Source organism: Miscanthus floridulus, chromosome 9 (genome assembly GCF_019320115.1).
Source record: "Miscanthus floridulus cultivar M001 chromosome 9, ASM1932011v1, whole genome shotgun sequence".
NCBI lineage: Eukaryota > Viridiplantae > Streptophyta > Magnoliopsida > Poales > Poaceae > Miscanthus > Miscanthus floridulus.
Genome location: NC_089588.1, coordinates 15974954 through 15999383, shown reverse-complemented (window position 1 = coordinate 15999383; position 24430 = coordinate 15974954). Strand labels below are relative to the sequence as shown.

The window sequence follows — 24430 nt, the reverse complement described above, 5'->3', positions numbered from 1 at the left end:
AATGGCCCGCCACCATGCACAAGATGGAGGAGAGAGAGAGTGTGTTATTTTTATGGCCGCCTTCAGATATGGAAATTCTGCCCTTAAGGGCTCATGCTGACACACATGCAACCGTTGAATCTTGTTTTGGGATGTGTGTCAAGCTTTGCAGTCCACTTGGTATACAAACTTGTATTTTTTTCTAAAAGATTTTCTATAATTGGTATTTTGGTCACACACCATCTGACATTCGGTCCGAATTCATCTCGTGACTTCTCCCGTGAGTACCACTTTTTGTTTCACACCTTCTTCTCCCCAATCCCAGCAAGGTAGCAACGACGCCGCCACTCTAGAAAGCACCGCACCACGATCACTCCAGAAGAACCACACCACCACATGTCGGTCGCTACACTACACCATCGTCAGAGAAACATAAAGGAATCATGTTGAGTTGTTGACATGCCATCATCATTGTTTGTGCCATCATTTTCGGCGATGTCATGCACCGAGTCATCCCTTCAACCCGTTCGTTTCGGCTAGATTGGCTTATAAGTCATAGGCTGAAAATACTGCTGACTAGTTTGGTATAAAAGGAAAACACTGTTAGCTGGTTGATAAGCTAAGCTAGATATAGACAGTTATAGGCTGCCGAACAGGCTGCTTGTACCCGTCGTAGTCAACTCTAAGCCATGTAACACTTGTGCCATCGTTGCCACTTGCATCGTTTGTCGATGATGTCGTAGACCAGACCTTAGCAGCCTAAGAATGGAAACATGGCCCACGTTTCTGTTTTCATGTTCCACGTTCCGAGAACATCTACTTTCCAGAAACGCAAATATTTTAATTCCCACGTTATAAAATGATACCTAAGTTCACATTCCCATTCCGGAAACAGAAACATGGTTGCTAAGGACCGGACTCCTAACCCCTACGGCCCTACGACAGGCTTAGCCATCGTACTCCGTTGAGGGTCGACAAGCCAATACACATCCCAGCTCGTTTCTACATTTTTTTTGACAGCCCATGGCTCCAGCTCGATCACGCTTCGTGCTTTCCCGCAGGACCCGTAGGCCCCCTATTTCATCTTTACTTTCTTTTCGCACACATATACGTATTCTCTCTTTTGACACTACATCAATTCAAATTAATAAATTATAATAAAAAGTTCATACAAATCAATTAAATATTCATCATCCGACAACATCGGCTACAACAATTAAATACACATCTAAAGTGTCAAATCAATTGGCAATAAAAAATGACATAGGAACATATAGTCTCAAATAAATTCACAAGCAAACTCCCATGCAAGAATTTACATTTCATACTCCAAATTGACATTTGGTTGACACGTCCATGGGTTGACATAAAATTTGATACAAGTTTGACTTACCAAGACCCAGGTGGAGGCTAGGGTACTACCAGGGTCGAGGAGGAGGCTGGAGCTCGAGGCCGAACCCTGGGGGCAGAAGAGCAGAGGTAGGAGCTGAATCTCAATGGCAGGCGAGCGGAGCTCAAAGGCCAAGTTAGGGCAATCGGAGCTTGAAAAGTCATAGGTGGAAGGCGTGATTTAGGGTTTCACTTAAGGGACCAAATCAGGCAGGGAAAACACAAGGGACCCATGGCGGGGTGCGAATCTGGTTACCGACATCGAAGAGGCAAATGTGGACGGTGGAAGTAGAGGGGGGCTCGAGATGATTATGTGCGGATATGGGGTTAAAAGGGAGATGGGAAGGATAGAAACCGTAAAGTAGGGGCCTTAGATAGAGTCATAAAAATAGGGTTTTTTAATCCATTGGAAATAAGGGGTTGAGCGAAATGAGCATAGCTCAGTTGGTTAGGTTCCTTGTGGTGGAACCTGCCCACCCTGGCTTAAGTCCTCGACTTGACAAGGGTGCTCCCATTTTTCTGAATTTAATACACGATTTAACGGCGTTGTGCTTTTAGTGGTAGGCGATGTTCCCGTCGACAACGAGGCGCCTATGATGACTTCGTTAATCTCGAGATGTGCCGGCACAGTCTTACGGAGGTGCTCATAGGGGTGGGGTTTACGTACGTGTATTCATAAGGGTGAGTGCACGTGCGTCTATGTCTGTACTTTAGTAATTCGAAAAAAAAGAAATATAGGGGTTGAGAGTGATTCAAGGGTCCCCTACATTTGAGGGACTTAGACCGTCTCCAACAGCCTAGCCATTACGGCACCCAAATCAAAAAATACATGGTTCACGTTGCTTCTACGACAGTAAACGGGTCCAACAAAGTAGGCAAACGCAGTACCCATTTTGGGTGAGAGGCTGGGCACAATCCAAAAATGTATGGTTCACGTTGCTTTTGCGTCTTCTGCTCACATGGCCAGAACGGTGTCCGGCTGTATGCTGCTCCTAGCTCCGGTAAATTTGGCGTTGATGTTGGAGAAGGCAGCTTTTAGGTCCATAACCTTTTTCTTTCAGTACAACACATACTGTAAATATGTCTCCTGAATAGAGTCATGTTGTTAGAGACGGTCTTAGCAGTGGCCTTACTAGAGTAAGGTTTTTGCCACTCAACCCCAAAAAGTAGGTGAGGCCCCAAGTATATTCTTCTAAAGCTGCTTTTTAATAAAGGACAAAAAAGCAACAAACTAACAACCGCATGCAACAAAAGAAATAAAACAACACCATCAAATTGAATTAAGGCGTCAACATAAACCGCCACACGGTAACTCTGTACCATTATTCCACACTAACAAAGCAACAAGTGTATTGCACATCCACCACCACTCCGGAAAAGGGAGGTTCTCCGGTACGTTGGATTTCTGGGGAAAAAACCAACAAATTTGGGGTAGATATATGGGTGGCTAGATGCACCCTAATATTATTTCATTATTGAAAGTATGGTTCATATAAGATACAAATTGTACACTACATAGGGCCAAAATTTCCTGCATGTTCTAAGCTAAAGGGACTATCCTCCCAAAAAGGAACAGCACAATCACCACACTGACAAGGGGAAACCCAATACTGAACAGCCTGTTACTGAAACGAAATGTCACTCTATAGTTGCTCAAGCTCTTACATCACCCAGCCCACATGAAAACCAAAACGATCGCCAAACTCACTCTGTGCTTTGAATGCTTGCGCTCTCAGGTACCTCGCTGTTGGCTTTCGCAGCACCAACAAAGCTGCACATCTTGTTCAGGGCACTCAGGTAAGCTCTGACGCTGGACACAACGATGTCCATTGCTGCCCCACTCCCGCTGAAGTCAGCAAACACAGATATTTGTTAAGAGAGAAGGGAATGGCAGAAGCATTTTAAAAATGAAACCGGATTTGAATGGGCTATAACCTGAAGGAGCGATTGAAAGGGTGACCAGTCAAGGCATGCTTGGAGTTGTTGGTCACATCTCCAGTGACAACCACTCGAGTTGTCGCAATTGCGTCAATGCCTTCTGTGACTGAAGTCATACCATATTCTCGGAGGACAGTTGGAATCTGCAGATAGCAAGTCCTATTAGACTTCTCTTGGTTTTGATCCAACGATAATAAATGAAACAAAATAATTGAGTTAATGCATTTGGGCCCAATCCTGGCTGCATCAGTTAGTTACTTAGTCCATTTGTATTTCTCTACTCAAAACTGATAGGTGCCAAACCATGTTGACATCTAAGCATTTTTTGACACCCCAGTTTTCTACTCAAAATGCACACCAGCTAAAGTAGACACTATTTCAGAAGATGCACAATTTCTCAAGCCAAAGTTGGAAAGTGCTGTCGATAGAATAGCATCCCATGCTACATTGCATGATACCACAACATTGAAATGGACCTTGGAACCTTTCCAAGTAGCTCAACTGACACTTTCATTTCTTTCTCAAGCTGCTAAACTATAACCAGACTCAATACTCTGCTAAATCATCATATCAACAAGTCATGCCACTATATATATATGCAATTTCATTTTCAACATCGAACCAGTGTATCCCTTCTCATGAAATTCATCTGGTGGTGATAAATTTGATGCAAATCCTTGTAAACACTGGGTTTGATTTTAGTGGGTTTATAATGACGATACTAAACTACAGGTTCACCAGATACAAGTAGTTTCATAACTAAAACATAATGGATCAATACCATCTTGTTAGATATCGTGTACCAATACAAGAAAGACCAAGATCCCGAAAGCAACTAACCTGGATGATTTGGTCAACAGCCTTGTAAGCTGCATCAACTGGACCTGTTCCAACTGAACATGCTATTTTCTCCTCTCCATCTGGTGCTATCAGTTTCACAGTTGCTGTAGATAAGCCAAGTGTTCCACATGTTGCCTGCAAGGGATGCATAGCATTTCGAGCTTAGAATATCATGTTTCTATTAACCAAAGTTTCGTTAACTGCAGCTCAGTTATACCTGTACATCAGCAAGGGACCAAATAACCTTAGGCTGGAATATTTCATCTGACAATAACGCTTCTATGTCTTCATCAGTTACACGCTGCAAATGGTGAACTAACTGGTGAGTTTCAATGCATAGTGCATGTCAGAAATTACAGCTACAGATTATAATAAAGATTTGATGAATAAATTGAGCATGAGAGCAAACAGTCCTCAATGCAAATGTAACGATTCAATAAAAATGCAGAGAGAGAAAATAACATGGCAAATAAAAGGTGAAAGTTATTAATTAAATGCATGTAATTTTTAGAAAGACAATAATTGAAGGATAGAAAGTATCACACAAGCAATAAACAAAGTATACTTAAGCAAAGAGTCACCTTTTTCTTCTCCGCGACCTCTTTGTATCGTTTAAAAAAATCTTCAAATTCCTTGTCACTGATTTCATATCCAAGCTACAAGTGGAAAAACAAGGATGCCATTCAGTAACAGTAAGAACTGAAATGAAAGGCCTCTAGCTGTGGACTTGTAGCAAGAAAAACAAAGAAATATTCAAGCTGTACCTCCACTAGCTTAGATCTCACTGCATGCCTTCCGCTGGACAACAAGAAAAGAAAACATTAGTACATTACTATGGATGAGATTCTAAAATTTGACTTATTTTACCATTGTATGCCTGTCCAATTGTATTTTAGCATGAAAAATCTAGTTCATCTAAGCTAGAAGAGTATAAAACTATACCAAGCCAACAATCCTAGTCCTAGAAGCATAAACATGATAAATAGAATAATGGAAGACCAAACATTTGCCACACTAAACGATCAAGGTTCAAGTTTAAGAATATAATACATCATTGCATAATTACAGAATTAGAGGGTATATGTCTATGATGTGACTTAAGTGTAATGGTTTACATCATTACCCTACAACCAATACTTCTGCAACACTACCTATACTAATGTCAACGACAGTTAATACCTATTTAGTAGCCAAATACATAAGCATTCAGAATCTAAGCATTTGTGGCTCTTTAGTTAAGAGGATGCATACCAAATCAGGCAAAAGTAAAAAGTAGAAAGTTGGTAAGAGAAATCCAATTGAGAGACATCATAGCAGAATTATTGGAGAAAATGACATCATAGTAGAAAGTTGCATAATACCTGAGTTTCCCAAGAACAATACCAAATTCATTTGCACGTGTTAAACCAATATCATCAGGCGATATTATTTCATATGTTCCTTTATATTTAAGCATCCCATCCTGTAAACAATAAAACAAAAGAAAAGTGAACATGAAGAACCATTCCAATCTATAACCAACACAGTTTATAAAAATAGTTAAATCATACAGCATTGATATCATCAGTTAAAAAATATATATATCTCAGAGATTCGGAGCAATGATGCAAGGTGAAACCATGATTGATCCATCACAAAGGTGAAAATAATTATCTAAAAGTTGAGAACCAATTACCGAACAGATGAAAAAGATAAATGCTAAGGATTTAGAAACAACCAACCCACCAGAACTACAATTCCAAAAAGTTGATGGTAGCAAGGAGACTGAATATGTTTACCTGATGAATTCCACTTTCATGAGCAAAGGCATTGGCACCAACAATAGCTTTATGCGGTTGTACATGAAGTCCACTGTGCTCTTGTACCTAGAATAGAGCATTTGCGCCAGAAATTTCAGTCATCTGAAAAATTCAAAAGAGGTAGAAAAGAAAACAGACAAAAAAGACAATTATTGTACCATTTTGCTTGTCAAAGTAATATGTTGGGAATTGATTCCCGTATATAGACCATCTAAGAGCTCCCCACGACATTTAATTGCCATGACAACCTGAACAATGATCAGAAATATTAGGCATGTAAAAACACTCTATCAAGCCAATTCAGATTTCTTTTCCAAAATCCATCATACACTATTTTGTAAGGTATGTCAGCATATAATACGGCAACTACATGAGTTCACCTCTTCCAACGAAGCATTTCCAGCTCTTTCACCAATACCATTAATAGTCACCTCTAACTGTCGTGCTCCTGCACGAGCGCCCTAAAGGTAAGTCAAATTAGTAACCCGGTTAAAGATTAACCAATGATAATAAATTATATATAAAATAGAAACAAATAAGGAGAAGGTAGTACCGCTAATGTGTTGGCAGTCGCAAGACCAAGGTCATTCTGGCAATGAGTGGAGATGATAGCATTTTCAATTCCAGGAGTGTTTGCCTTTATGTCAGCAATTAACTTCCCAAATTCATAAGGAAGGGTGTATCCGACAGTGTCTGGGATATTAAGAGTGGTTGCCCCAGCTTTTATGACTTCCTCCAGTATATGATACAGGAACTCTCGATTTGACCTGGATGGTAATTGGCAAGGTGAAATCTATCAGGCCACAGCCTTATTAAGCACATCAGGGAAAAACGGATCCTTTGTTTGTGAAATAGTACAACAATTCAAGGGTGTTCCAGGATGAGCTAAACTTTTGCATTCCATTTACAAAAGTAAATTGGCCAAGACCAACCAAAATAATTTGGATGCACTAATAAGCTTACAAGCTTCACTTAAGACCAAACGTGGCAGTAAAATTTCGGTAGTAAGAAAATATTGCTCCGTTTTGATTTGCTAATAAGGTTGATTCCAAAATGCAGATTTTACTCAGCATATTTTTTTTCCCCGCCAAGTGGTGCGACTTTTGAAACTAGTAGAAGAAGCTTTAAATCACAATCAACTCTGTTGCACTAAAATTGAGCCTTTGGTGCAAACTGCCCAATAGATTAGTGGATGATTTTGAGAACTTGAGTTACATGGGCAGGAAGTTTCAGACCAGATTACAGTTTCATGTACCTAATACTCGGACCTTTATTCTTTACGCCAACTATTGAAACAACAGTGACAAACAATCAACAAAATTTGCAAGTACTAGTGTTCCCCAACAGTAATAAAGCTGTGAAGAGCCGTACCTGCCGGCATCCTCAGGGCTGAATTCGACATCAGGGCACCCAAGGCTGCGTGCGTACGCCACCATCTCCTTAGCAATAGCGACGACCTGCTCAGGCGTCTTCCTAAGCTTATGCTGCATGTGGATCTCGCTGGTGGCGATGAAGGTGTGGATCCGGGGCCTGCGCGCGTGCCTGACGGCCTCCCACGCGGCGTCGATGTCCCTCCTATTGCACCGCGAGAGGCCGCAGATGACGGGCACATGGACGCCCTCGCCCTCCGGCGGGTTGCCGACCTCGATGGCGATGGAGCGCACGGCGTCGAGGTCGTCGGGGGAGGAGGCCGGGAAGCCCGCCTCGATGACGTCGACGCCGAGGCGGGCCAGCTGGCGCGCGACCACGAGCTTCTCGGCGCTCGTCATGGTGGCGCCGGGGGACTGCTCCCCGTCGCGGAGCGTGGTGTCGAAGATGCGCACGTAGTTTGGGTCGTCGATGCGGTTCGGCACGTACTCGGGCCGCCGCCGCCGCTGCTGCTGCGACGCCCGGATGCGCTGGGCAAACGCGCGGAGGCGGATGATGTTGGGGGTCGACTTGCCGGCGGCGGCGGAGAGGCCATGGGCGGAGAGGGAGGGGGAGGGGGAGGGGGAGGGGGAGAGGTGGGTGGTGGGGGTGGGCGGTTTGGTGGTGGTGGAGCAGTAGGGTTTAGCGGAGAAGGCCATGGTTGGTCGCCGGGGACTCGGCTTGCTCAGAGTCGTCGCGGGGGTTTAGGAGGGGCGGGCGGCGGCGGCGGGGTCTTGTGTAAACATTGGAGACGTGCCATTATAAAAAGATCGTAATATCTCATGTGCATCTGAAAAAATTCAGCGGTCTTCAACGTCACTACTCCAACTTTTTCGTGTCATCCATGCCACTTCTGTCAGTTTGGGCTCTAATGTTGTTAAACTGCAGGTGTGAAAAAACGAAAATGCCCTTAAGTTCAAATATGTTATTAATTTTTTTTGAGCATCTTAACGACTTCAAATGAAAAAACTCAAAACTAAAAAGTTGTAGATCTTTTCAAGATCTATAATTTTTATATAATTTTTTTTCATTTAATTTCGTAAAAAAAATATAATTTGATATGATTAATATATCTTAGAAAATTTATATTATTTTTTTACGAAATTAAATGAAAAAAAATTATATGAAAATTATAGATCTCGACGAGATCTACAACTTTCTAATTTTGAGTTTTTTCATTTGAAGTCGTTAAGATGCTCAAAAAAATTAATAACATATTTGAACTTAAGGGCATTTTCGTCTTTTCACACCTACAGTTTAACGGCGTTAGAGCCCAAACTGACGGAAGTGGCATGGATGACACGAAAAAGTTAGAGTAGTGGCGCTGAAAACCGCTAAATTTTTTCAGAGGCACATAAATAATTACGATCTTTTATAATGACACACAGAGAAAAGTCTCTAAAAATTGACGGTGGAAATGGGAGTGATTTGGAAAAGGAGAGGAGTCCGACAAGGCAGCCAGCACGGGATGATGACTCGGATACGGCCTCGTATAGTATGTATCCTGATCCGGACGGGTGGTGGTTTCGTAGGTGGCACGGAGCGGAGCGGATCGCGGCGGGCTGGCTGACACACCGGAGCACGCAGCACGGCGTCCGCCGCGGCGAGCACGCGAGAGCGGTGAGGGCGTGAGGGGGAGCGGCGGTGTGCTGTGCCGTGGTCGTGCGCGACTTGTACTCTAGCGCCGCCGCTACCAACTCGTGCAGTCGGACCTGTCCCACGGCACAAGAAGCCGGAGTACCTGGCTCATTTTGCGTTTGGGGCCTTGGGGCCTTTATGGGAACACCCGGACTCAGCCTTCGTTACCGCTAAGGATGAAAACGGACGGAATCGAACGGAGAACTCCTCAACTGTTTTCTACTTTTACATTTGAATACGAAAACGAAAACGAAAGCGGAAAAACCGAACACGAAAACGAACACGAACTTACGGAATATCGAGAATTTCGAAAACGAAACAATTCGAGCGGAATTATATCGAACACGGTCGGAATACGAGAATTCAATACGAACCGATCCACAGAGCATAACATTAAACAAGTTCATGGCCAAATACATAACAAGTTCGCGACTAACAAGTGCATGATCTAGTTCAAATTAACAAGTGCGTGACCCGTGGTCTTAAGTAGTACGACACACAATTAACAGAACATGAACATCTAGAGCTCATAAGCATCATCCATGATGTCAGGATCAGAGTTCCCATCGCTCTCCATGTCTTTTGCATCCTCATTGTCCTCCTCAGAGTCCCCATCGCCCTCCTTGTCCTTGTCCTAGAAATTTGCAAAGTGAATATATACAGAGGAGCATTAGGGAGTTCCATAGAATCAGCCGAGTTGCATATGGCAGCTAGCTAGTGCATCCGATCCATCTCTCCTTGCCAGAACGTGCATATGCTGATAATTAAGGCTTACTGATAATGCAATGCACTCTCTTTGGGTATTAGTGTGATCAGTGTATGAGAATAAGAAATGTTTTTATTTGTGCTACAATCAACCCGATCCTCCCTCCAGTAGGCCACCAGTACTAGACCAAGTACATGCATGCCACGGCACCATATATAGATGGAGTTGAAAGTGTGTGCAGTGTGCTACTCCACTCAACAAGATAGCTTTAACAGCAGCCAACATCAAATATAGACAGAGGAGAGGATAAACATACCTCAATTTTCAGTTTAGCCACAACATTAGTCAAAGCATCAACTTCAAGATCACTCACAATTGATCCAACCACTTTCGCATCTGAACAAAATATTAGTAAGGGGAAAATATCAACAAGATACTCATGCTCAACTATATTGAAAGGATATTCATGCATGGTGATTGCCAAGTTCAATTTCCTCAAGCTAACTTCTTGGTCATATTTGAAAGGCACGATATGAGCAATTTCAGAACCAGTGTTCTTACCAACATTAAGCTGTTGTTGTCCCTCCACAATACTGTGCTTTGACCTCAAATGGCTCTTGAATGCAGTCGTCCCACAAGGGCCCTCAGCTCTGTACCTCTTATTGCACCTAGCGAAATTGCAGTACCCCCACAGCTACTCATACTGCTTTCCATCCACCTCTATAACCTCCTTTTTCTTGGTGAAATACTTTCAGACATGTGATGTGCATTTTTTGTACCTCTTGCCAGAAAGATGAGCCTGCTCTTCATCATCTTGATCATCTTCGCCAATATTAACTGGAGCTGCAGGTGTGTCTGTTGCTGGTGCACCACCAGGTTGGGCTGGGCCAGTGCCAGTGCCAGCGCCAGTGCAACTGGTGTCAATGTCAACAATAGGAGCACTGGAACCGATCACTGAAACTGACGCTGCTACGGATGCTTGTGTGGCTGGACTATCACAAGTTCCAGAGCTAATACTCTGAGATGCAGACCTTTTATTCCTAGATCCTGATGATCAAGCAAAATGACCAAAATAAGTTAGAGTACTGATAAAAATATCTCAGATTTTTCCCAATAAAAACTATATCAGATTTTGATAAAAACTATAGTTTTTCCCAATAAAAATATCAGATTTTGCAGGACAAAATATTAATTACAAAGGCAAATCAATGCTGCACCAAAATAGAAGACTAGGTTTTATCTAGCCTCATAGCCCGTGCTTATCTAATCTTTGTGTCAGGTTTTGGTTTTGTGTCTAGAAAAAAAAGATGTTCCAATCCTAAGTGCACCAGGCTTTATTACTCAGTGCAGAACTGAATAATACTAAGTTGATGTTCCAATCCTGAATTTCTAGAGGGGATTAGTGTATGTCCCTAGCCAGCAGACTCATATGTACCGCTCCAGCATTGACAAACAACACACATATCAAGACTACAAATCTTCAGAAAAGAAAACATACTGAACGATGCATCAGATATATCATACATGTTCAGAGTTGAGACTGAAACTTTCTACTCAGTATGATATCACACGTCCACAACTAAAACTTCATCAATCTAGAAACATATATGTCTTACACGTGCTAGCTAGTAGTGCATGTCTGCAAAGCTTCTAGCACTGGTTCTGTATGAGAGCATACGACAATGTAAAATAGCTAGCAGGAGCAGCCAAGCGGAACATCAAGACCCCAGACCGATTGTACCTGGAGCTGGAGGTGGCGCTGGAGAAGTCGTAGCTGCCGGTGCCGGTGCCGGTGCCGGTGCCCGTGCTGTCGGCGGCGCAAGAAGTTGGCGCACGGTCTTGGTCTTAGCCTTGGCCTTGCCCTTCGTGGGAGCAGAAACGCCGTCTTCGGTGGGCGCCATCGATGGGCACTACGATCGGCGGCTGTCGATACGGGACCCACAGGATACCCCGCAAGGGAGAGAGAAGATCTAGTTCAACTAGGATTCTTCCCATGTAAATTTTAGTAGTAGAACTATCAAGTAATCCTACTAGGAAATCTCATTGTAAACCGACTAGGACTCTAGCCTCCTGACTATATAAAGGAGGGCAATGCTCCTGTCAAAGGAGAGAACAGAGCAGATCATAATCAATCCAACGCAAAGGCTAAGGCCGACTGGACGTAAGGTTATTACTCGATCTACGATCGAGGGCCTGAACCAGGATAAATCGGCTGTCTCTTGCGTAAACCATCGAGTTCGGTATACGCCGAAGCCCGAACATACTGCCCCGGGTACCCCCGTGGCAGGCTATCGGTGGTAAAACATCAACAGCTGGCGCGCCAGGTAGGGGCTTTCGGCGACTTTGCTTCCGAGAGCTCGATGGACCTCGACAACATAATTTTCCCGACGGGATCAACTTTCATCTTCGGCTCATGGATCTGCGAGGCAGACAACAACGACAAGCTTCAAAGCCATCTCCTCGAAGATCCAGATCATCTAAAATAAGTTCCTATTTCAACAACTGCAACGGATCAGCTCACCAAAAGATTCGCACAGCTCATAGTATCCGAGTCAAATCGGATTTCACGACCACCCGTATCCGATTCGAATTCAAGCTCTAAGGCGAAGTTTTATCCGAGTGCTTTCAAGAAACCGAGTTCTTTTTTGGCAAGATTCCAAAGCACGACTCAAAACAACTCGGATTACCCCCAGAATTCTCTCGAGAAGTCGAGTTCTTTTCCATTTGGGCTCGACAACATGACAAAATCCTATCAGGGACAGGTCGAAAGACTTTTTCAATCCAAGATTCGGGATACCACTGACAGGAGCTCAGGAGGGTCTCGTGCTAACGATAACATCGCAGGACTGTATCATCCACTGGCCGGATTCCATTCCTGAGGGTAGCGAAACCCAACTAGTCGGCACAACAACAACAACTATTTTACCTTACCAAGAAGGAGACTCGATCTACGACACCGAAGCATCCACTAAAGTTATCAGCAACTCCGACAGCATGAAAACTAACGCCAATAATAGAACGACTTATGCACGAGAAGTGCTCATGGTTCGACGACCGCGGTCACCATTAAATCCCCCAGAAGCACCCGATGTCAGATCATCAGATGAATCAGAATCCAACATATCACCCTTTGCCCAGGGCTACGACGGAGAAACAGATAGTCAGAAACAAGCTAGAGAAAGAAAAAACAAGTTGAAGCAAGGGCGCCAACACCGTGCTAGGTAGCGCAGGGAAGCTTGGATCAGATACGAGTCAGAATTGGCTGAGTACGACAAAAGAAAATCGCAACGAGAAGTCGAAGGAAGACGCACGGCGAATACGCCTTACGATAAGATTCGAGAAGCATTAGAAGAACTCGGAGCAACTTCGCATCCTGGTGAGAAGTATGAACAGCTCCAGGACTTGCTCCGATCAACAATCCCGAGAACGCATGAAGAGAAAGCTCGATCAAGACTACCCGCCAGATCAACAACCCACCGGCAAGAAGATCAAAATCAAAGGAAATCCGCTTTCGAAAGACTTGGGCCGGGTGGAAGCCATGACGGAGGAAGTAGGAAGGAACATAATCAAGGCCACCGATTTGAACAACTAAGGAAGACTAGGAGCAGGGTACCTATCCCAGACAACCTCGCAAGATTGTTCCCATCAGAACAACAGTTGGCCAGAGGAAGGCGCCGAATCTAAATTCAAAGAAACCAAGGCACACGACTAGGTTCCCCTGCTTCGCGAACAGGCTCGCATTGGTGCGATTACCTCACAAATTCAAACCGTCTAATCACTCCAAGTATGATGGCAAAACTGAACCAAAGCAATGGCTCAGAATATATTCACAATCAATTGAACTAGCTGGAGGAGACGATGATATCTAAACCCTTTTCTTCCCCATGGCACTGGAGGCCATGCCCCTCCAATGGTTCGATAAACTAAATCCAGGATCTATCAGAAATTGGGAGGATTTGCAAAGAGCTTTTTGTGAGAATTTCGCAGGAATCATTATACACCCAATCACTCATGCAGAACTAAAAGGACTCAAGCAAAAGGGAGGTGAAAGTCTTAGAAACTACTATCGACGATTCGGCGAACTACGAGCTCAAGTGCATGACATAACCGAACGAGAAGTAATTGAAGCTTTCTCTCACGGAATCATGGCTAGATGGCAATTTCAAGACTTCTGCAAAGAAAATCTAAGAAACAATGAAGAATTCAGACGTACAGTAGAAAAGATGATTACTGCAGAAGAAAAAACACGAGAGAGGTTCCCTGGACAGAAGCAACCAAGACTAACCCGGACAAGCAAAATCACCGAAATAGCAGACATCAAGAAAGAAAACGTAGACCAGACAATACTGTGGCAATGGCCGACAAATCAAAGAAGTTTCCCAAACCCAGAAGATATGATGACATTGAAAACATACGTTGCCCATTGCACCCTAGTGGGAGGCACACCATCAGGAAATTGCTACACTTTCAATGATCGATACACAAGAAAAGATAGTAAGGAAAACACCAAAGAGGACAATCAGAAAAGAGAAGAAGACAACCATGAGGACAAAGGATTCCAAAAACCCAGGGGAATGGTAGCAGTGATTTTCTCAGGGGCTCCGGATTGCAGAAGCAAACATCAAGAAAAACTAGCACTGCGGACCATTATGACAGCAGAACCAGGCTACACTAAGATACCTCAATTGGTCGTAGTATCCTATCCAATTTACCAGAGAAGACCAATGGACTAGCGTGGGAAACGCATGCCATTATCCACTGGTTCTAGATCCGACTATTGCTGGTATGACCGTCACCAAAGTACTAATCGATGGAGGAGCTGGACTTAACATCATCTTTTCAGAAACTCTAAGGAAAATGGGACTACAACTCGCCGGGATGATTACGCCAACAAGCACACCTTTTTACGGAATAGTACCCGGCAAAGCAGCCATGCCACTCGGACAAATTACTTTACCTATTACCTTTGGAACTCCTTCAAACTACCGAACAGAGTTTATCAAATTTGAAGTCGCCGACTTCGATTCATCATATCATGCAATCCTCGGACGTCCAGCACTGGCCAAATTCATGGCAATACCACATTATCCGTACTTACTGCTTAAGATGCCAGGACCCAACGGTATCCTTTCTCTTCGAAGCGATTTAAAGCGCGCTTTTGACTGCGACGTTCAGGCGATCCAAATTGCAGCTAAAGCGCAAGCCGACAATGGAAGAAAAGAAATAGCCGCAATCGCTGCAGAAACAAGCCAAGAAGAATTAGAAATACCGGCTAAAAATCCCAGCATCATCGCACCACCAAAAGAAGCCGACGTCAAGCAAATCGACTTAGGCATAGGCGATACCTCCAAGACAGTAACTATCAGTGCTCACCTCTTGGCAAAATAGGAACTCGCGCTCACCAACTTTCTTCGGGACTAACAAAGATATCTTCGCTTGGAAGCCAGCCGAACATGCCAGGAGTCCCAAGGGAGTTGGCTGAGCACTAGAATTGATGTTAACAAAAGCTCCAAACCTGTAAAACAACTGGCTACGATGATTCTCACCCGACAAGAAGGCAGCAATTAAAAAGGAAATAACAAAACTGATGGCAGCCGGATTCATCAAGGAGATCCTTCATCCAGATTGGCTAGCAAACCCGGTCCTTGTACAGAAGAAAAACACGGACGAGTGGCGTATGTGCGTCGATTACACAGATCTCAACAAACATTGCCCAAAAGATCCGTTCGGGCTACCACGCATTGACCAGATAGTTGACTCGACAGCAGGATCTGCGCTATTATCTTTTCTCGATTGCTATTCAGGATATCACCAGATCGCACTAAAAGAAGAAGACCAGAGCAAGACATCTTTCATCACCCCGTTTGGTGCCTACTGCTACAAGACCATGTCAGTTTGGACTAAAGAACACTGGCGCCACGTACCAAAGAGCTATCCAGACTTGCCTTGGGAATCAAATCGGTGAAAATGTGGAGGCATACGTGGACGATGTGGTGGTGAAAACAAAGAACCCAGACACTCTAATTGAAGATTTAAAGCAAACCTTCGAAAACTTGAAGAAATGGAGATGGAAATTGAACCCAAATAAATGTGTATTTGGAGTTCCCTCAGGACAACTACTCGGATTTTTGGTCAGTCAGCGCGGGATCGAAGCCAGCACCAAGCAAATTCGAGCTATAACAGAAATGGGCCCACCTAGAAGTGTCAAAGATGTGCAGAAACTAACAGGATGCATGGCGGCCCTCAACCATTTCATATCAAGACTCGGCGAAAAGGGGTTACCTTTCTTTAAACTACTAAAGAAGACAGACAAGTTCGAGTGGACAATAGAGGCCGACGAAGCTTTCAAAAAACTTAAAGAATACCTCACTTCATCGCCTATCCTGACACCTCCAAAGAAAGATGAAGATATGATGCTATATATTGCGGCAACTCCTACCGTAATCAGCACAGCAATAGTCATAGAAAGAGAAGAACAAGGGCGCGTGTATAAAGTGCAACGTCCCGTATACTACATCAGCGAAGTACTGTCAGAATCCAAAATCCGGTACCCGCATGTACAAAAACTACTCTACGCTCTACTCATTACCTCACGGAAGCTTCGCCACTATTTCAAAAGCCACAAGATTACCGTGGTGACAGATTTTCCACTCGGAGACATCCTACACAATAAAGATGCCACGGGGCGCATATCCAAGTGGGCAGTTGAAATTGGAGCTCTTGACATCAATTTCACCCCATGGAAAGCCATCAAATCTCAAGCCCTCGCCGATTTCGTGGCCGAATGGATAGAGATTCAACAGCCTTTATCAGATACAATCCTTGACCACTGGAAGATGTACTTTGATGGATCACTCAAACTAGGCGGGGCCGGTGCAGGCGTTCTCCTCATTTCTCTAGAAGGAAAACAACTCAAGTACGTCCTTCAGATATTATGGCAAGCTACAAATAACGAAGCAGAATATGAAGCCCTCATCCACGGGCTATGAGTGGCGATTACCCTCGGAATAAAAAGATTACTCGTATACGGCGATTCAGCAGTGGTCATCAACCAAGTCAACAAAGATTGGGATTGCACCAAAGAAAACATGGGTGCTTATTGTGCTGAAATACGGAAACTTGAAAAACATTTCCAAGGATTAGAAATTTTACACGTCCTACGCGATTCCAACATTGCAGCAGATGTCCTTGCCAAGCTCGGATCAGACAGAGCAAAAGTTCCACCCGGCATATTCATAGAAGAGCTATCAGTTCCCTCTATCAAACAACCCGGTGAAACAACACATGAAATTCAGGCTAAAGGCGTTCAGATCTTGATAATCAACACTTCATGGACCCAAGTTTTCATTGACTATATCAAAGAAAATAAACTGCCAGCAGATAAAGCAGAGGCCACACAAGTTGTTCGCAGAAGCAAAAACTACTGTTCTAGTAGGGGATAAACTCTACAGAAGAGCAGCATCATCAGGAGTACTACTAAAATGTGTCTCATTTGAAGAAGGCAAAGAAATCCTAGATGAAATACACTCAGGTTGCTATGGAAATCATGCCGCTTCAAGGACACTGGTTGGCAAAGCATTTCGCACCGGATTCTACTGGCCGAACCGCTTTGAAAGACGCAGAAGAGCTTGTCAAAAAATGCAAAGGTTGCCAAATGTTTGCAAGACAAGCCCACGTACCAGCTCACAATCTTATCTGCATCCCACCTGCTTGGCCTTTTTCCTGCTGGGGGCTAGATCAAGTAGGACCCCTGAAAAAAGCAAAAGGCGGCTTCGAGTACATCTTCGTAGCAATCGACAAATTCACCAAGTGGATTGAATACAAACCACTCGCGAAGTACAGCGCAACCAAAGCAGTCGAGTTCATCCAAGACATTATGCACCGCTTCGGCATGCCCAATCGAATCATCACAGATCTAGGCTCCCCTTTCACAGCTACAGAATTCAAGGGCTGGGCACAAGACTGTGGTTTCAGTATAGACTATGCGTCTGTTGCACATCCAGAGGCCAACGGACAAGTAGAAAGGGCTAATGGACTCATACTAGCCGGATTAAAGCCAAGATTATACGAAGAACTAGTGGACTATGGGTCCAAATGGATTGAAGAATTACCGAAAGTAGTATGGGGACTACGAACTCAAATAAGCAGAGCAACAGGCTACTCACCTTTCTTCCTAGTTTACGGGTCAGAGGCCGTACTGCCCGCCGACTTGATCTGGACATCCCCAAAGATAGAGCAATACGATGAAGGAGAAGCGGAACACACAAGAAGATTAGAACTCGACAGCTCAGAAGAAATCAGAGTAAATGCTACCCTCCAATCAGCCAGATACCTACAAGGTTTAAGACGGCATTACAACAAGAGTACCCAACCTCGATCACTACAAGTCGGAGACTTAGTACTAAGAAGGATACAGAAGACTGACGGACGACATAAGCTACTCAGTCCATGGGAAGGTCCCTTCATTGTCACAAAAGTCACCGGACCAGGGCACATACAAGTTAATAACCGAAGATGGAAAAGAAGTCAGCAATACATGGCACATCAGCCAGCTAAGAAGATTCTACGCGTAGAAACAACTCAAGAAAAAACAGATATGCAAGCCACAAGGGACCAACGTTCACAATCGACGAAAAGCAATACTCTTCAACAACATATGTAGTAGTTTATACTCATGATCAATAAAGATGGCATTCATCCACAGCATGTCTTGTCATGACCTTCAACGAGTTGTTTTCATGAAACAAAAAGCAAAATGGCTGAAAACATGCCTGAGCATCCCGGCCGAGAGCAAAATAGCTGAAAAAACGCTTGAGCCCGCCGATGAGGGTAGCTAAAAGCTAACACCCGAAACAAAAAAGCAAAATGGCTGAAAACATGCCTGAGCATCCCGGCCGAGAGCAAAATAGCTGAAAAAACGCTTGAGCCCAGCCGATGAGGGTAGCTAAAAGCTAACACCCGAAACAAAAAAGCAAAATGGCTGAAAACATGCCTGAGCATCCCGGCCGAGAGCAAAATAGCTGAAAAAACGCTTGAGCCCACCGATGAGGGTAGCTAAAAGCTAACACCCGAAACAAAAAAGCAAAATGGCTGAAAACATGCCTGAGCATCCCTGGCCGAGAGCAAAATAGCTGAAAAAACGCTTGAGCCCGCCGATGAGGGTAGCTAAAAGCTAACACCCGAAACAAAAAAGCAAAATGGCTGAAAACATGCCTGAGCATCCCGGCCGAGAGCAAAATAGCTGAAAAAACGCTTGAGCTCGCCGATGAGGGTAGCTAAAAGCTAACACCCGAAACAAAAAGCAAAATGGCTGAGTCGACCGAAATTTAACTTCAAAAGACCCTCCAGCACTTCATTCCAAAAAGCAAGAGGCTCAGGGGCTACATCCAGATAGGAATACTTTTTGCTCGGAAAAGCACAAGCGCTACTCAAGAAAGCACTCGGATGCCGAAGTTTGCCAAGGCAAACATTCTATACTGAGTCGTTTTACATAGCGCAGGCGAAAGGTTGTTAACGCAAAGATCTACATCTAACAAGTCATAGCACGGACAAAGCACTCGACGGATCACAAAGGAGGGAGAAAAGAAAAGTACTCGACAAATCGAGGGGTCTCGTCAGAATAACGCACAGAGTTGTTTTGCGGAGCAGAGACGGGAACAGGACAAAGTACTCAGCAAGTCAAGTAACTTCAACCGCACCCAGGCAAAGAATACATCAACAAAAATAAAGAATCTTCATTTAAAAAGGAGTGTAATATTACAAGGGGATGCTCAATCGAGTCAGGCGTTGTCATCAGAAAGGGAAATGTCAATATTTAGACTGTCTACAACCCTACTGGCTAGACCTTCGACCTCAGACTCCATCCTCTCAACGGCGTCAAGATATTCTTGGCTTTCAGCTTCTTCTGCTATCTTGGAGAGAGGCGCCTCTGGAGCAAGGACCCGGACCTGGGCCAGCACATTCTTGGTACATACTTGGGCACACCTCTTCGTGAACTCTTGGAAACGAGTCGGAATCCGGGGAATGAACTGCGCCCTAAGATTGCCCGTCATCCGCTGGAGTCCGGAGGACATCGGCTACTGAACGAAAAGATTTCCACAAAACATTCCAATTCTCAGTAGCCGTCGCCAGCTTCCCGGACAAGCCTTCAATAGTTTTTTGGGCCTGCACAAGATCTCTGTCAGCTCCGCGCCTAATCAGCTTAGCAAGGGCGAGTTCTTCCTCAGCATGAGAAATTACCTCCTCAGCTTTATTATGACTAGAACGGACAAGGGCTTTCATTTCATCAATACTCTCCGAGAGCTTCTGCTTCTCAACTCGGAGAGCTAGACAGGACACCCAAGAACAAGTCAGCGGAAAAAGAAGTCAAAATACAAGAAGAAACAGGCAGAACCCACGGCACCTTTGCATTCATTCTTCACAGACTCCACCGCAGCATCTCTCTATTTCTTCGTCTCCACTACCCGGGCGCGAAGGGCTTTCTCCTCCTTTTGGTGCATTTGACGCTCCATCACCAACTCAGCCCGGAGGAGGTCAAGATCGGCTTTCAGAGCGTCCACCTCCGAAGACAACTTCCTCTCATTTTTAGATGAGAAAAAGAAGCCAGAATGATCACGGGAGAAAGACTAAGCAAAAAGAGGCAAAGAGAAACAAGGCGTAAGGATAGAAGAAAAACAAGCATGCAAAAGAGGAGTGGCAGTAAAACCTACCTGGAGCTTTTCACCAAAAGAAGTCGCGAGGGCCGACAAGCTCCCCCAGGATGTGGTCAGCTCCGATAACCGATGAGTGGCATCGAACTGTTGCACCACGTCACCAGAAAAGGAGGGGCCGCCGGAAGCGAGAGAAGGGGAAGGAGAGGCCGGCTGGGGCGAAGAAGGAATGACCAAAGCAACCTCCAGGGAAGCCGGAGCCAAACCCACAGAAGGACCCGGCGTGACGGCCACAGTTACCTCCGGAGCGACCAAGTCCGCAACTCCGCCAGGTAGCTCTGAAGCCCCCGCGGCGACTTCATCAACAGAATGTTGTGAGTCTCGAGGTTCAGAACTCGTTGGCGCGGCGGGAGGCAGAGAAGAAGTCGATGAAGAAATTAGAGAAGACGAAACACTGAAAAGTGATAAAAGGAAGCACCAATAAAAACCAGAGGAAGGAAGATAAAAGCCAAAAAGATAAAGCTAGAATCTACTCACCCGACTACTTTTTTCTTCGTGAAGCCAAGAGAAAGCCTCGCAGGGGGAACCACGACGGCGAAGACGTCCCCGCCACCCGGCGACGGGAGCGGGACAGCCGACAACGGAGCCGTGGAAGAAGCCGGGGCTGGAGCCATGGGAGAACTCCGCACCGGAGGAGCATTACAGCTCGGGACAGAGGCAACCAAAGAGCTCGACACCGGAGCTTCAGAAGAAGTCGGCGCAGGAGCCTCGGAAGAACTCACACCCGACCTCCGATTACTTCAAAAAGTTCAAGACTAAAATTCAAAACAAAGAGGAGAAATTCAATGCAACAAGAATATGAAAAACAACTCACCGCCGCATGATGAGGGGGACTTCATCATCCTCTTCTTCCTCAGCCAACGAAACCAGAGCACCTGCTGAAAAGGAGATGAAAATTACTCGGTTCAAGAGAGAAACATGAAAATAAAAGAACAAAGAGTATTAAATGTGCTCACCTAAGAGCATGCTTGCAACAACTGGAGTACTTGAGGGAGTACTTGGTTTGCGAGGCTTCTTGGAGATAGGCAAGCCAGATGAAGACCCATCCATTCGCCCCCTCTTCGGGACACTGCGAGGACCGCGAGGGACTAGACGAGGAACATATTCTTCATATACATCAACAAATCTGAAAGAAACCCCAGGAAGGGCTGTAAAAGTTTGAGACTTACTAATTGCAGAAGTACCAACTAGACGATCCCCAGTCTCCGCCACGGCAGGGAGAACATCAAGGGGGATCGGATCGACAAAGTTCCACCCAAGCTCCTGCAAAAAAAGATAAAACATCAAGACAAGGAAAAGCTAAGCAAGAACGGATGCAGCAAGAGTACATAAAGAACTCAAATAAAAAGATAGACAACTCACAGCTGGGGGCGGGTTGATGGCCGAGAACTCAGAGATGGCAGGATGAATGACGCTCACTCCTTTCAGCATCTTCTGGAGGCGCTCGAGTACCTCCTCACCGGTCAGCTCAAGAGCTAGGACCATGCATGAAGGATCCTCGGCCCCAGAATACTCAAAGCCGAGATGCTCCCGCTCTTTCAAAGGCTGAACCCGGCGATGAAGGAAGCTTGAAACAATACCAAAGCCGGTCAAACCCTACTGTTTTAGCATGCTAATCCTATCAAGGAGTGGCTGGATCGCTTGAATCTCAGCAGGTGACTCAAGCTTCTTGTCCCATCGGTCATTCACCACAGGACCAGATCCGGAGTGAACGACAAGAGAAGGGATCAAATTGGCAGCGTAGAACCACTCGACACGCCAATCTTTGACAGAATCAACCAGGTCATAATCAAAAAACTTAATTTTGAGACCCTGGCGAAACTGAATCCCGCAACCGCCGAGGGCGCTGGTTTCTTCACGGCGGGGTTGAGGTTTCAGACAAAAGAAAAAGCAAAAAAGAGATAGAGAAGGAGGGATCCCAAGGAAGGCTTCACAAAGGTGAACAAAAACAGAAAGATGGAGAACGGCATTGGGGGTTAGATGGTTCAGACTAACCCCGAAATAACCAAGAAACTGATGAAGGAAGGCGGAAGCAGGAAGACAAAGTCCAGCGCGGACAAAGAAAACAAAAAGGACAATCTCACCAGGACCCGGAGCCGGAACCCGATGCTCGCCCGGAACTCTCCATTCAGCGATGACTTTGCTTTGGATCAAGCCGTCGCTAACGAGCTCGCGCAGCTGGTCTTCGCTTGTTGTTGGAGCCGGCCAAACCTTCTGAGCTGCCCTCATGGCCACGAACTCCTGGTTTTCAATCAAAGACAGGGATGACTCCTTGTCCACGAAGGTCGCCTGAGACTTGCTTGCGGTTTTCTTCTTTCCCATGAACTAGCGGAAGCAAAAAAGGCACTAAGGAAGATGAAGCTAGAATGATGGTGCTCGGGTGATGGCGACAATGACGGTGGTAGATTTCTGAAAGCTAGGGTTTAAAGGCAAGAGCTAGGCGATAAGGGAAAGGAAGATAAAATGTCTTTAAATAGATTTTTCAGTGATACAAACGGCCCATAAAGCCCGTTAAAACACAATGTGGGAACGCAACGGTCCATTTACCGACGTAGCTAAAACGACAGAGGGCATGAATCCTCACAACGGTACAAACCAATGGGCAAATTTCAGACTTATCCGTCCAACGCCACGGCAGGGTTATCAGATTGATACAAGAACAACCCGTCAAACCAAGAAGAAAGAAAGAAGAAAGAAAGGGCTACCTCACAAGGAACAAAAGAACCCGGCTATGTAAGAAAGAACTCGGTAGTCTCATGAATGACAGGGATCACAACAGAAAAGTCAAAGACAACTCAGAAGACAAGATTCGTTACATTACAAGCGACTTCAAAAATAGAAGATTACAAATCTTACAAGACCCAACGAACTCGGCACCACGAAAAGCAAAGTAGCAAAGAGGAACACAGACACGACTAGCCTCTAGAACGACTACGTGTCCCAAATTGCTACTCGGAAGGACAAACCGCCATCAGTTACACTGTTTTCTTCAAAGGACAGACGCAGTGCATCCAAGGCGGAAATCGACAGCACGACAGGGCAACATGGAACATAGAAGGCCGGCAGGCATCTGTCTACCCAAGACCGATGTGATGCTGAATATGGTGTTGATCTGCACCGGACGGTCTCAAGACAGACAACGAGGATCAACCCAGAACTACCGGATGAAGGAACGAAGCCCACATCACAAGACTTTCTCCAACTACCACCACGTACATCCTGGCACAATGCTGTCGCAGGATTAGCCTACCTCTAATCCCTATCACAAGACTTCCTCTAGCTACGACAAGATACATAGGAACTACAAAACATGCCCGGGGGCTGCTCTACTTCACAAACTACCATGTTCGTGACCACCAAGGTTTCAACAGAATATCCAATGAATGAAAACAAGCACTCCGGGACAGTATTTATAGACCAAAGGATCGGCGCACATGGACTAGGAGTACCAACGAAATAAGCCTAACAAAGGACACAGTGAAAAGACAGGACTCAATAATAGATGACTCAGACGAGAGGAAGCAGTACTCGAAGACGGGCATATTCGGAAGAATATACCAGCACAGTACAACCCGTGAACAAAAGGCATTTACACTCAACCACCACCATACAACTACATCTGGCAATAGCAGACCATCAAAGAATACGCCAGGACCTCGCATCCGATTTCCTCCTGAACAAAACAACACGGACATACGCTCGGAGGCTCGACCAGCACCATAGCCTAATCAACACTAAGCTAGGGAACCCGGTTTTTATTTTCAACTAATTCCGGAGGCTCGGAACCAAAGACAAAAGACCAAGAATACAAGAAACTCAAGACTACAATGACGACGATACATCAAAACTCTTCATCCGACTTCTTTTCTAAAGAGAAGAACTCGGAGAAAGCGCGGAGCTGCGGGATAAACCCAAAAGCACGAGGCTCGTACACTCAGTGAGTGTAATTTCACCAAAAAGGAACCCGGACATAAGCTCAGAGGCTGCATGCCGCAAAACTACTCGGATGATGGTTTAATCCAAGA

The 24430-nt window shown here is 45.0% G+C and overlaps 1 protein-coding gene across 1 annotated transcript; it reads right to left on the bottom strand.

The window, feature by feature from the left end:
• Nucleotides 1–2806: 2806 nt before the first annotated feature.
• LOC136481431 (2-isopropylmalate synthase A-like) lies at nucleotides 2807–8011 on the bottom strand. Its single transcript, XM_066478777.1, has 12 exons — nucleotides 7317–8011; nucleotides 6499–6712; nucleotides 6326–6406; nucleotides 6104–6193; nucleotides 5925–6011; nucleotides 5508–5608; nucleotides 4911–4944; nucleotides 4728–4802; nucleotides 4364–4447; nucleotides 4147–4281; nucleotides 3304–3449; nucleotides 2807–3214 (listed from the first exon to the last, which is right to left on the bottom strand). Exons 1-12 carry the CDS (start codon nucleotides 8009–8011, stop codon nucleotides 3073–3075), a joined length of 1884 nt encoding a protein of 627 aa, XP_066334874.1. The 3' UTR covers nucleotides 2807–3072.
• Nucleotides 8012–24430: the final 16419 nt, after the last annotated feature.

Bases quoted from the DNA above. Each gene is read 5' to 3' on its own strand.
- LOC136481431 (XM_066478777.1), bottom strand. From the start codon at position 8,011: ATGGCCTTCTCCGCTAAACCCTACTGCTCCACCACCACCAAACCGCCC. The intron at 4,803-4,910 runs GTACAGCTTGAA...TTCCACTTGTAG, and splicing joins TGAGATCTAAGCTAGTGGAG to CTTGGATATGAAATCAGTGA. The intron at 4,448-4,727 runs GTGACTCTTTGC...CACCATTTGCAG, and splicing joins AGGTCGCGGAGAAGAAAAAG to CGTGTAACTGATGAAGACAT.